At 42.2% G+C, this 14,489-nt stretch overlaps 1 protein-coding gene across 1 annotated transcript in view; it reads right to left on the bottom strand.

Moving 5' to 3' along the window:
• LOC139371277 (inositol 1,4,5-trisphosphate-gated calcium channel ITPR1-like) overlaps nt 1-14,489 on the bottom strand; it is a 144,442-nt gene that overhangs the window by 114,892 nt on the left and 15,061 nt on the right. Inside the window, exons 3-5 of the mRNA XM_071111561.1 lie at nt 13,237-13,307; nt 925-1,040; nt 600-686 (exon numbers count right to left, since the gene is read on the bottom strand). Coding sequence (XP_070967662.1) covers nt 600-686; nt 925-1,040; nt 13,237-13,307 — 274 coding nt within the window. The remainder of the gene's footprint in view (nt 1-599; nt 687-924; nt 1,041-13,236; nt 13,308-14,489) is intronic.

The following is a 14,489-nucleotide window of genomic DNA, read 5'->3' on the forward strand; positions in this document are numbered from 1 at the left end:
AAGACAACTGTCGTTTGAAATGTCTCAGACAATTACAGATACATGCGTTTACAATGCATGCTCTCAAGTGCTGCAACCACATACCACAGTAAGCCTGTGGTAAATATCAAACACTGGCAGAGGAGCATAGCTGTACCCTACTGCCCTCAATACCTTACCTGTCACCACACCCCTAAAACACATAAACCCAATACACCTACTGTACCACTTCCGCCAATACAAATCTGTGAGCATGTTCAGGACTAAAGTTCAGGAGACAGCTGCCCTAAAATAGATACAGTATATGTTGGTGTTTTTAGATGACAGATATCACAACTATCAGGGTGTTCTGGTTGAGGGTCTGTCACTTGAAATCAACTGACACACTTTAGACCCGTTTGTTTCCCTGTGGCCTGATGATCTAATTTCTGCATAGGAGACTATCACTGGTCACATGCAGGGGGTGATAAGGCCTGGATGATAATTCGCTGCATTTATGGAAGAGCTGTATTGCCTCTCTGCTCCAGGCTTTCCACTAACCTTAATGACACTGTTATATTGTGGCTTTACCAAACTCAATCTCCTTGTTACCTTATCACCCCTACTCTTCCTGCTCATACCTGAATGACATTTCCGTACTGGATAACAGTTCCTAGCAGCTTTCGGTTCTCTGATTCATTCTGCTTCTTCTCCAGATCAGCAGCATGCTGAAATATAGGGATAAAACGAGATGTCAGAGAATATAATGGCCACCAATTAGATTTACTGCTCCAAAAACACATTAAGAATAAGAAGCAGTACTTTATGGAATATAGATCTGGGTTTATGCCGTGTTATAAACTTGGAGAGTGTTTCACTTGTAATGATTTGCTCGACCTCAGCAACACGGCAATGCATGCAGTTTAGAACCAGCAGGCATAATGAGCCGTGAGATGAGGTACTCACATGGAGTTTGTTGAGGAGCACTGTGTCAGTGGTGCTGTTTCCACCTGGTTTTGCTGCCTTCCAAAACTGTTTCTGTGCAGAGTACCTGTTCATGGGGCACAGCTTGAAAAGGCAGTCTGGAAAGACAGAGAAAACAGATGAAGATTTATTATCAAGTTCATAACATTCACTACATGATGTATAAAGCAGTGGAAAGTTGCCAAAAGGGCATGGAAGAGTAATAGGCTGTCAGTATAACAGGATGATGGTGATTTTAGACATTTTGATTCTCTTGTAGGTAAACACATTGGCCTGATCCAATTGGGGATAGTAGAGCTCTTTAGAAATAGCACAGAGCTGATCAGATCTTGAACAGTGTGAGTCCTGACAGAAAACACACTAGTTCCTCCTCCGGTTCCGAGGCTGGCTACCTGCAAAGCACAATGATGGGAGATCTGATTATCTGTGACAGGGGTAAAAATAGCTGCTCCAGATCAGCACCAAGCACACCACAAAAACTTGGCCAACAAACGCCACAGCGTCCAGGGATTAGCTGTCATGGGACGCATGGAGGAAGAGAGGGAAGAGCTGGATGGGTAAGCACAGGAGGAGGAGCCAAAAACAGAAAACAGAGCGGTAGAAGAGAGGGCCTGCTATATGAGAGAGGGAGAGGAAGTGGGTTTAGAGAGTGAAGGAGACCAGGTTAGGGGGACAGGATGGGGAGGGTTATATGCAAATGCTACACAGTGGGAAGGAAGGGAATGAACAGTTTCCTTTTTATGAACAGTTGGAAAACTGTGCAGGAAATGGCAGGGTACAGTAGGACGCAACCCAGAGGGCATACACTGAGAAACTGAGACAGGAATCAACATAAAACAGGCGGCCATCGAAATGCTTAAAACAATGCTAGTTTAGATCAAATAAATTGTAGTTTACGCAGGAAGCCCACTGTACTAAATATTGTAAAGACTTATTTCAGAATTTTCACATTACTACGACATGGATGATCGTGATTATCAGAGGTTAAAAGATTCAACAGGTCACATTCTTCAAATAACATTGCCTTCTCTCCTTCAATCCATGAGATCACAGCTCTCTGAGAAGTGTATAAATACAATCACAGACAGCAACGAGTCGTCCTAGCAGAGGGTAATATTTCCTCGAGAGACACACCTAACTGTCAGACATGACACCAAAGCAATTACTGTCGCATAGTACCAATTCCAGATCAGAGAGAAAAAAGTGAGGTTTAAAATGCTGGGCATATGCTCCCTAGAAACCAGCTTAACCGGGCTATTAATACTCAACAGGGATTTTAGGACTTTTGCTCAGTGCTCAGGCCCACTGAGACGTAGCATGGAGTCTCAGTCCTGTTATTGTGACTACTTGGAGGAGTGATGATGAGGCCTGGGAGAGGCTGGAGAGGTGGGGTGAACACAAGTACGCTGCTCCACCCCACTTAAACCTTGGAGCACCACGAGGACACCGAGGCCCCTGCAGGTGAAACATGTTCATATCACAGCACCTACTAAGAGGGTAGTCATGTGTCATCTCAAGGTCATCTCCTCAGTAGGCCATCCTATACTTCAAATGCAATGCCTGTCAAACACAGAGAGAGAACGCGATCCTTTCACTGTGCAGGTGAACTGTAACCAGGCTTGTTAGGACTCTCAGAACACCACAAGTGCTCGATTGTTCTACACCAATCTCAAAAGTACTTTCTTTAGAACCACAATAACCCTGGTGCCTTGAATCTGCCATAGATGTCCACAATGGTAGAGCTCCAGTAACAGTAGAAACTGCTGACATTGCCTGAAACAACAAAGTAGTTCACTACCTACCCGCATAGTATTCACCTCATGGATTCAATGTAGGCTAATCTCTCATGGACAGACTACATAAACATAGCATCCGACCAATTTACGTAAGATTTGAGGTCTGGGTTAATGAAGATTAAATATAGGCTGATGTTTTGATCTGGTCCAACTGCATGTGTCAGATCTGAACTACGACTGCGGCCAATCGCCGGACGCTCTGGACTGTAGTTTATTTCATATGGTGAAATGACAGCTTAAAAACTTCCGTCAGCACTCCAGCAACAACTTTACTTCAGTGAGTAATGAATTTTCACCCAATTTTATTTAGTGACTGGCTTCAATATACCGAGGGAGCTAGCTCAGTGAAAAAAGTGGTGTAGCTAACGCTAGCTAAAATCGCACAGCTAACTAGTGGCTGCTGAATAAAGCCTTCATATTTCTTCCTTTGGTTTGAAACTTGTGGGTCATCAGATTTTTTTAAACAAGATATCTAGCCATCATGTTTTTGTATTGTTTTGCTAGGTAGTTTGTTAATTTCTGTAGCTAGTTAGCTTATTAAATAGCTAGAATGAGCTGCTGCCCGTGAAAAATGACCAAGTGAAGTGATTGCCCCTTCTGATTTACTTCCAGATCATGTCCCCTAATCTTTTGAATGGGTTTCACAATTCTATAATCACATTTGTGAAAAATCTGTCATTTAAGGGGTAGAACGCTGCTTCCTCATCTGAAAGTGTAGTGTGGCAGCTGCCCACTTTGCCCAGGCACTATGGCCTCCTATGCTTACATGTCTTCAAACCAACGCATAGGCTACATGTCACACAGTCTTGAGCAGGGCTTTGCCTATAATTTGCAAGTCAGTTATAAATTAACAAGGAAAATGTTATGCCCCTGTTCTTCTGCGCATTCAAAAAGAGATGTGGTACACCTTGTAAGCTTCCATAAACATGGCTCTCTCATTCCACTGGGCAATGATGATAGATTCTAGAATGATGAGCTCACTCCACAAACACTAGTGCCGTCCGTCTCACAGTAAGTCAGTTGAGTATTGATCAATCTCCAGCCAAGCACAGTGCTTCTCCATGAGTGAGTGTGCCTCTCTGTATGTCAGCGATATTAGGCATGATTTGGTTCCAGGAAATCTGCATAGTGTATTCCTGCTTTACTGTTGCATGAACACACTGTGAACTTGTCTTGCTAAAATACAATTAACCATCTGGTCTTGCATCTCAAACACCATATTACATATTATACAACGGCACAAGACAGGGCCTGGGGGGGAAGAAATTTCAAGGGGAAGCGGTTTACCAGTGCAAGACATTGTGGTCAATTTCTGAGAAAGGTGAGAAATACTGTATATTATATTCAGAAGAGATGTTTAGAAAATTACAAGTTCAAGTAGGTAGCCTAAGTCTGTAATTCAGCCTCGAATGGATCTTTTTCCTAAAAATACACACACAAACACAGTACCAGTAAAACACTTGGACACACCAACCCATTCAAGGGGGTTTTCTATATTTCTACAACTTTATACATTGTAGAATAATAGTGAAGACAAAACTATGAAATAACACATATGGAATCACATAGTAACCAAACAAATGAAAATATATTACAGTGGGGCAAAAAAGTATTTAGTCAGCCACCAATTGTGCAAGTTCTCCCACTTAAAAAGATGAGAGGCCTGTAATATTCATCATAGGTACACTTCAACTATGACAGACAAAATGAGAAAAAAAATCCAGAAAATCACATTGTAGGATTTTTAATTTATTTATTTGCAAATTATGGTGGAAAATAAACTTTTGTTATTGACCAAATACTTATCTCAACACTTTGTTACATACCCTTTGTTGGCAATGACAGAGGTGAAACGTTTTCTGTAAGTTTTCACAAGGTTTTCACACACTGTTGCTGGTATTTTGGCCAATTCCTCCATGCAGATCTCCTCTAGAGCAGTGATGTTTTGGGACTGTTGCTGGGCAACACGGACTTTCAACTCCCTCCAAAGATTTTCTATGGGGTTGAGATCTGGAGACTGGCTAGGCCACTCCAGGACCTTGAAATGCTTCTTACGAAGACACTCCTTCGTAGCCCGGGCGGTGTGTTTGGGATCATTGTCATGCTGAAAGACCCAGACACATTTCATCTTCAATGCCCTTGCTGATGGAAGGAGGATTTCACTCAAAATCTCACGATACATGACCCCATTCATTCTTTCCTTTACACGGATCAGTCGTCCTGGTCCCTTTGCAGAAAAACAGCCCCAAAGCATGATGTTTCCACCCCCATACTTCACAGTAGGTATGGTGTTCTTTGGATGCAACTCAGCATTCTTTGTCCTCCAAACACGACGAGTTGAGTTTTTACCAAAAAGTTATATTTTGGTTTCATCTGACCATATGACATTCTCCCAATCTTCTTCTGGATCATCCAAATGCTCTCTAGCAAACTTCAGACGGGCCTGGACATGTACTGGCTTAAGCAGGGGGACACGTCTGGCACTGCAGGATTTGAGTCCCTGGTGGCGTAGTGTGTTACTGATGGTAGGCTTTGTTACTTGTCCCAGCTCTCTGCAGGTCATTCACTAGGTCCCCCCGTGCGGTTCTGGGATTTTTGCTCACCGTTCTTGTGATCATTTTGACCCCACGGGGTGAGATCTTGCGTGGAGCCCCAGATCGAGGGAGATTATCAGTGGTCTTGTATGTCTTCCATTTCCTAATAATTGCTCCCACAGTTGATTTTTTTCAAACCAAACTGCTTACCTATTGCAGATTCAGTCTTCCCAGCCTGGTGTAGGTCTACAATTTTGTTTCTGGTGTCCTTTGACAGCTCTTTGGTCTTGGCCATAGTGGAGTTTGGAGTATGACTGTTTGAGGTTGTGGACAGGTGTCTTTTAAGCTGATAACAAGTTCAAACAGGTGCCATTAATACAGGTAACGAGTTGAGGACAGAGGAGCCTCTTAAAGAAGAAGCTACAGGTCTGTGAGAGCCAGAAATCTTGCTTGTTTGTAGGTGACCAAATACTTATTTTCCACCATAATTTGCAAATAAATTCATTAGAAAATCCTACAATGTGATTTTCTGGAATTTTTTTTCTCTTTTTGTCTGTCATAGTTGAAGTGTACCTATGATGAAAATTACCCTTTGCTTCGATGACAGTGTCACGGCCCCTCCCCTGCATTGCAGCGGAGGTTCCTCCTGCAGGTAGAGGGTTGTTAGTGATTGGAGCCACCTGGGCTCAGGGTATTTAAACTGCTTTACTAACCACTCGTCTCTCTCTGCTCCTCCAGGTATGATCCTGTTTTGTTTGTTCCTTTGTAGTTTTCACTCAGTCATATTCAAACACACAGATTCACACATCCCTGCACTTTACATACACCCTACATTATGATACTTTCACACCTCATTCCTTTGTTTAAAGTTAATAGTTTTGGCTTATAATACAGAACATTTTTGATTGGTCTATACCTGTTTGTGTACCCTCATTTTTGCCACAGGCTATGAGCCGGCCTGTGACAAGCTTTGCACACTTTTGGCATTCTCTCAACAAGCTTCTTGAGGTAGTCACCTGGAATGCATTTCAATGAACAGGTGTGCCTTGTTAAAAGTCCATCATTACTTTAAGACATGTCAGTCAATACAGAACATTTTAAGAACCTAAATGGATAGATAAATAAATTAAAACATACAATTTCAAGAACTTTGAAAGTTTCTTCAAGGCAAAGGGTGACTACTTTGAATAATCTAAAATATATTTTGGTTACTACATAATTCCTTTAGTTATTCTACAATGTACAAAATAGTAAAAATAAAGAAAAACCCTGGAACCAGTAGGTGTCCAAACTTTTGACTGGAACTAATATATATATTTTCTTCCTCTGCATATGTCACCAGTTAAACAGCATGGCCAAATAAGGCACGGAGGTCAGTTAGAAAATCAAATCAAAGTTTATTGGTCGTGTACGCAGATGTTATCGCAGGTGCAGCCAAATGCTTGTGTTTCTAACTTCAACTGGACAGTATATGAATAGAAAATTTGCAGTAGTTCTATAGGATGAGCCATGACTAGAATACAGTATATACACATGTAAAACAGTATGTAAACATTATTAAAGTGACCAGTGTTCAATGACTATGTACATACAGTGCCTTTAGAAAGTCTACACCCCCTTGAACTTTCACATTGTTGCATTACAAAGTGCAATTGAATAGATTTAATAGTAATTTGTCATTGATCTACACAAAATCCATAATGTCAAAGTGAAAAGAATTCTACACAATTTTACAAATGAATAAAAATTAAATATCTAAAATAAAGTTAGATAAGTATTCTCCCCCTTTGTTTATGCAAGCCTAGATGTAAAATTTGACAAATCACATAATACGTTATATGGACTCTGAAATAATAGGGGTTGACATTTTAATGACTACCCCTTCCTCTGTCCCCCAAACATACAACATCTATGAAAAAAGGTCCCTCAGTCAAGTATTGAATTTCAAGCACAGATTCAACTACAAAATACCTTTTCAAAAGCCTCATAAAGAAGAGCAGTGATTGGTAGATGGGTAACAATAACAAATCATACATTGAATATATAGCATGGTTAAGTTAATATTTATGCTGTGGATTTTGTATTAAACCACCCAGACACAAAGTTGCAGTCGTCCTTCTGAACTGAGCTTGCAGGACAGGAAGGAATCTGCTAAGGGGTGTCACCATGAGGCCATTGTGGATTTTAAAACAGCTACAGATTTCAGTGGCTGTGGTGGGACAAAACTGAGGATAAATCCACACTGTGGGGACTCTACAATAATGACCTAAATCAGGGTTTCCTGAATTCTGAATTCTGGATGCACATTTTGGTTTTTGCAATAGCACTACACAGCTGATTCAAATAACCAACTCATCAAGCATTGATTATTTGAATCAGCTGTGTAGTGCTATTGCAAAAACCAGAATGTGCACCCAGAATTCAGAATACCCTGATTTAGGTCATTATTGTAGAGTCCCCACAGTGTGGATTTATCCTCCGTTTTGTCCCATCACAGCCACTGAAATCTGTAGCTGTTTTAAAATCCACAATGGCCTCATGGTGACCTATGGCAGAGTTTGAGAAACCCTGACCTGAGTGACAAAGTGAAAAGAAGAATACAAATGTACAGAATACAAATACTCCAAAACATGAATATGTATGCAACAAGGCACGAAAGTAATACTGCAAAAAAATCCAACAACACATCCCGGAGTAGCTGCCTCATTTTCAAGCATGGTGGTGGCTGCATCATGGAATGGGTATGCTTGACATTGGCAAAGACTGGGGAGTTTTTCAGGATGACAAGAAACAGGATGAGCTAAGTACAGGCAAAATCCAAGAGGAAAACCTGTTTCAGTCTGCTTCACACCAGACACTGGGAGGGGAATTTATCTTTCAGCAGGATAATAAACTAAAACACAAAGCCAAATATACACTGGAGTTGCTTAACAAGAAGAACATGAGTGTTCCTGAGTGGCCAAGCTACAGTTTTGACTTAAATCTGCTTGAAAATCAAAATGGCAATACTTGAAAATTGCTCTAACGGGCCTCCCGGGTGGCGCAGTGGTTAAGCGCCAGCTGTGCCATCAGAGTCCCTGGGTTCGCGCCCAGGCTCTGTCGTAACCGGCCGCGACCGGGAGGTCCGTGGGGCGACGCACAATTGGCCTAGCGTCGCCCGTGCTAGGGAGGGCTTGGTCGGTAGGGGTGTCCTTGTCTCATCGCGCACCAGCAACTCCTGTGGCGGGCTGGGCGCAGTGTGCGCTAACCAAGGTGGCCAGGTGCACTGTGTTTCCTCCGACACATTGGTGCGGCTGGCTTCCGGGTTGGATGCGCGCTGTGTTAAGAAGCAGTGCGGCTTGGTTGGGTTGTGTATCGGAGGACGCATGACTTTCAACCTTCGTCTCTCCCGAGCCCGTACGGGAGTTGTAGCGTAGCTACTACAACAATTGGATACCACGAAATTGGGGAGAAAAAGGGGTAAAATTCAAAAAAAAAAAAAAAAAAAAAATTGCTCTAACCATAATACCAAACTCCTTCACCGAGCTTGAAGAAAAATAATATATGGGCAAATATTGCACAATACAGGTCTGCAAAGCTCTTATGAGACTCATGTTGAACTGTCCTTACCACGGGTGCTTCCTGTTAAGTTTCTGCCTATAGGTGGGGAGTAGCAGAATGGAGGCATGATCTGATTTGCCGAAGGGAGGGCCTTGTAGCCATCCCGGAAGAGAGAGAAACAATGATCCAAAGTACTTGATGTGCGTGTGTTAATAACATTTGTTTTCCTCAGATTTCCTTTATTAAAGTCCACAGCTACAATAATTGCGGCATCAGGATATGCCGTTTCCAGTTTGTACATAGTTTAGTGTAGTTCCTTGAAAGAAGTCACAGTGTAGGCTTGGAGGGGAAATATACACGGCAGTGACGATGACCAAAGAAAATTATCTTGGGAGTTAATGCGGTCTGCATTTGATGGTGAGATATTCCATATCGGGAGAACAAAAGGACTTGAGTTCCTGTAAGTTAACACAATCACACCATGAGTTGTTAATCATGAAATAACCCCCTCCACCTTTCTTTATCCCAGAGAGTTCCTTCTTCCTGTCTGCGTGATGGACGGAGAACCCCACTGGCTGAATGGACGGGGACAATATATCCGGAGAGAGCCATGATTCCGTAAAACAGAGTATGTTACAGTCCCTGGTGTCTGTCAGGAAGGATATTGTCTACCTTATTGTCCAGGGACTGAACATTAGCGAGTAAAATAATCTGAAGTTGGTGGATGGTATGCATGCCGTTTGAGTCTGACTAGGGCCCCACTTCTTCCTCTTCTCCGGCGCTAGCGTTTTTTATTGCAACCCCCAGGATGAATAGAGCTGCCTTGGGAAGTTCAAACAAATGACCCATTTTTGTGCAAATTTTGCTTGAGTGACTGCTGATCTAATGTCCAAAAGCTATTTTCTGCTGTAGGTAATGACACAAGAAACATTGAGCAAATAATGAAAACAAATAATGAATACAAAATACTTAAAAGTTGGCTAGGAGCAAGAAAACGGGGCAACCGTGTCTGTCAGCGCCATCTTAAAAAGGAGTTGGAGTCTAACCAATACTATTTAAGGCCTACCCCTCAGACAAACTCTTTAACTCCTCTGACCTATAACATCCCAATAAACCATCAGTCCAGATAGTTGCAGCAATGGGAGTGACTGAAGTTAAGGTTCCAAGACTAGATGATTAAATAGATCCTTGTCCAGTAGTGTGCATGTCTAATGTGGCTATTTGGGGAACTGAAACAACAGCCGTGCAAACAAAAACTGCTCACCATTTAGACAATTACATGCCATTGAGCAGAAACAATCGTGGCTAAAGACATTTTACGTAGGCCTGTTTTCTCAGTCCAAAAAGAGAATGAAAAGGAACATAAAGATAGTAAGGTACCCTGCTGCTTTAGTAGCTATTGATTCCTCTTCTCTCAATACTAAGCAGTGACATATTTGGGCCAGTCTTGTTAGAGGCCTAAAGACAGTGATGGTGCTGCCTCCTGAGTCTACTGAGCCTCTAGATTGAGACTGAACAGCTGCTTGACATGAAGGAGTTACTGTATCGTGGGCTCCTGCGCCAAAAACAAAAACCATCCATTTAGTAAATCACACAACTAACCAGAAACAATACATTTCCCTGAGCAACAACAGGCATGGCTCCTTACATTGAATCATCTTCCATTGTGCAACAGTGCAGGAGAGTACAATATACTAGAGGAGTTGTGGTGTGTTTCATTACATCTTCATTTTGTCACCATTGTCACTGAAGGTTGACATAATATAGAGTGATTTGTGTGACAATGACACAGACATGCTATATTAAGTAAACTAGGGCTTTCATTTTCAGGGATAAAAAGGTCCATTTAATTTCCATGACCTTGATTCGAATAAATGAATTTGAAAAAATGTATTTTCAAAGGTCTGCACTGGAGGCCTGCCAAGGTGTTGTGCTAATTTAAAAAGGGCTCCATTAGAGACCGAGACAGTATGCAGCCAGAGCTTCCAGGTGCCCATCAGCAGGAGCATCACAATCACTCCCAGCTGGCCCGCCCTGCTGCTATCAGAATCGTTCTGCACTGACCTTGAGCTAAAGGGAGGACTGTAAAATCACTGTAAAAACTGTCAACACTCACGTTGTTTTACTGTCTGACACATCACTGATCAGACTAGAATTCTTAACGTCTTGGCTAGGTTGTATGGTTGAGTGGGGGAAAAAGTTAGATATCTTCGCCAAGACTGAGAATAAAGTTAAACACAGAAGCTTGATATACAGTAAACCCCAACCAATCATACAAATCCATAGCTGGTAGATAGCTTTTTCTCCCAAATAACCTAATCTAATTTCAATCAAAGTGCTACTATACATGAGAGTGTAGTCTATTATTATCATCATCGTCATATTCTGTACCAAACACAGTTCATTATGAAATTCAGCATTTGCATTATGCATTAATTAAGCAGATGTGTTCCACATGAGCTAAAGAGACAGTAGCACACGTAATCCACCATTGAAATCTCCACCTGGGAAAGGCCAATATGTTGTTACTATGGCAATAGGATTGACCCGGCTCCAGTTCAAACTGACAGACCGTCATTAATTGCCATGGCTGACACCAGTGAAGGCACGAATCCCAGTGTACTATCACCTCTTTAATCACAGTAATTGGGCTGACAATTTGGTGTTGTTGAATGACTATACAACAAACCCATGGCATTAGATGTGTTGAAGCAATAAAGGTGAATTCCAAAACATCCAAGTATGAAACAGCAGTGGCATCAAAATACACTCGTAGAATGATTTTTTCTTCGGAGGAGGATAGTGTTGTTAATGGATTAAGATGCCTCTGAAGATATGAAGCTCTAGTTAAAGTGAAAGCGAAGTAAACAGAATCTCACATCAAACAACCATTTTTGTTGCTGCCTCAGCCTGTTCAAATCCAAACCCCAATAACAGCAAGCTGGGAACAAGGGTTTGCAATCAACATCAAGAAAATGTCCAGGGCTCGCTTTAGGGACAAATGGGCCTCAAAACCACCAAATAGTTTGACATTTCACAGGCAACATTACTGTAGGCAAACCCTGGCAACACACAGGAGTTCAACACCCAGTAGGATGCATCATCGGCACTACTGCATCAATCTATATGATTTGGAATGCTAATCTGTTCATAGAAATACTTTGAATATGAGCAGTGTAGCCTGTCAGACCTGTCATGAAAGATGTACTGTATGTAGATCAATCAGATCTAATGCATGAACCCTGAGCACGACTCATGACCAGGCTATATACTAGCTTAGTCTTGTAGTCAAAGCACTTCTCTGTTCTGGCTCTCCAATGGTGGAAAAAGCTTCCGTCTTCTGTCAGTCCCTGCCCATCTTCTGAAAAAGAGTATCGTAAATAAGTCTCACGAGTATCTTAAAAGAAGAGTATCTTAAATAAGTCCCCCCTCCCCCCGTGCTACGATTGTGATGCTGTTGTCTCACCTAGCTACCTTAAGATGAATGCAATGTAAGTCGCTCTGGATAACAGCGTCTGCTAAATGACTAAAATGTATTGCTGACAATCCTAAATGCCTTGAGAAACTGTCAGTAAATAGCCTACTATCTCTTACTCACAGAACACACAAGCCTGTTCCAGACAGTCTCAGAAACACTAAACTCTGTTCTGGCGTAATCCACACTGCTTACATTTGCAGGAAATGGACTGCATGAATCAGCCTCAATAATGAAAGAAACATGGCACTCTGCCATCTTTTCATAGTCTGAAGACATTAGATACATTTGCCAACACCTTTAATAAAAATAAAAAAACGCTGCCACTACCAGATACAAGTATAAGGAACATTTTAGTTTAGCGGTGAAAGAACAAAGGGCATCGGAGTTAACCACCCCCACCACAGTCAACACAGGCCTCTCACTAGGTGACACAATGTGGTGTATTAACTCTACTGTAATGTAGCCTGTACTGTAGTATAGTCTAGTGCCACATTTCAGTGAGGGGAGGCAGGTGAATACAAGGTTAATTAGCTTCAGTAGAGTTTAATTTCCACAGACATCAGTTCACATGTCATAACAAAGGATCAGGGGTCATGGCTCCATGTCTCAACATACCTTTAAAAACCCCTCAGTGTCAACTACTAGTTGTAATGCTTACATGGAGCACAAACCACTGGGTTAAACCCACAGTACTTAGTTATAATCCTCTTGCAATGATGGCCTCAGAGTTGGAAGAGATTCTACAAGGCCTTTTCCAGCTGACATCATATCCATTGTAATGACATCTGAGCAGAGACTGGACTAAGAGAGGAAACTAGAGTGAAAAAAAGGTCACATGAAGTCAATGCCTTAACTCCTTGCTGACTCTTTGATCCCACAGTGTGGGTTGGACGCTTGCATTTGAACAGCAGCCTGTACAGAGTGATAGAAGGGGTGTACTCATTACCTCTGAACTTCTTGGGCGGGTTGTTGAGGTCCCCTGTGTCTGGCTGTACCACACAGCGGTCATCCACAAGCCTGGGAACAGGAGGAGCAATGACAGCTGTCAATCAAACACTCATCCCTCTAACTACACATACATCTAGCCTGCAGAAACAGACAAACAATACATCAGCCACAAGTTTCATTCTGAGCAGTGAATGCTACTGGTACACACACACAGCACAGAATGCTGTTGAGTCGCTCAATACTGTAATCTCCATCCGGATTTAAAACCTCTCTTTTACTCATAACTACAACCTGTTTGATCTATGCTACTCCTAGCCTGGCTGATGCAACTCACATGGTCAGCGAGGGAGAGCTCACACACCGGTCTGGACAGGAGGCCGTTGTAAATACAATATTTGCACAGATTTGTGCTTATTTCTTAATGAGCTTTGATTGGTTCTCAGACGTTTTCTTTTTCTGGGGGGGGAGGGGGGGGGGGGGGGGGGTTGAGACCTCACGTTGATTGGATTTGAAAACACAACAACTGTATTGGAAGGGTGCGGTGCTCAGGGCTTTGTGTGGCTGTCCATGTGGATGTTTGAGTGCGAAAGACACAAATGAAAACCAATCATGATCAAATTTTATTGGTTACATACACGTGTTATTGCGGGTGTAGCGAAATGCTTGTGCTTCTAGTTCCGACAGTGCAGCAATATCTAACAAGACACAAAAATTAAAGGAAAGGAGTTATAAATATATGGACGAGCAATGTCAGAGCGGCAGACTAAGATACAGTAAATAGTATACAATACAGTATTTACATGAGATGAGTAATGCAAGATATGTAAACATTATTAAAATGACATGATTAAAAGTGACCAATGATTTCAAGTCTGTATGTAGGCAGCAGCCTCTCTGTGTTAGTGATGGCTATGTAATAGTCTGATGGCCTTGAGATAGAAGCTGTTTTTCCAGTCTCTCAGTCCCAGTTCTTATGCACCTGTACTGATCTCTCCTTCTGTATGATAGTGGGGTGAACAGGTAGTGGCTTGGGTGGTTGTCCTTGATGATATTTTTGGCTGTCCTGTGACATTGGGTGCTGTAGGTGTCCTGGAGGGCTGGTAGTTCGCCCTCAGTGATGCGCTGTGCAGACCGCACCGCCCTTGAGAGCCTTGGGGTTGCGGGCAGTGCAGTTGCCATACCAGGCGGTGATGAAACCCGACAGGATGCTCTCAATTGTGCATCTGTAAAAGTTTGTGAGGGTTTTAGGTG

The sequence above is a fragment of the Oncorhynchus clarkii genome, chromosome 17 (genome assembly GCF_045791955.1).
Source record: "Oncorhynchus clarkii lewisi isolate Uvic-CL-2024 chromosome 17, UVic_Ocla_1.0, whole genome shotgun sequence".
Classification (NCBI taxonomy): Eukaryota; Metazoa; Chordata; class Actinopteri; order Salmoniformes; family Salmonidae; genus Oncorhynchus; species Oncorhynchus clarkii.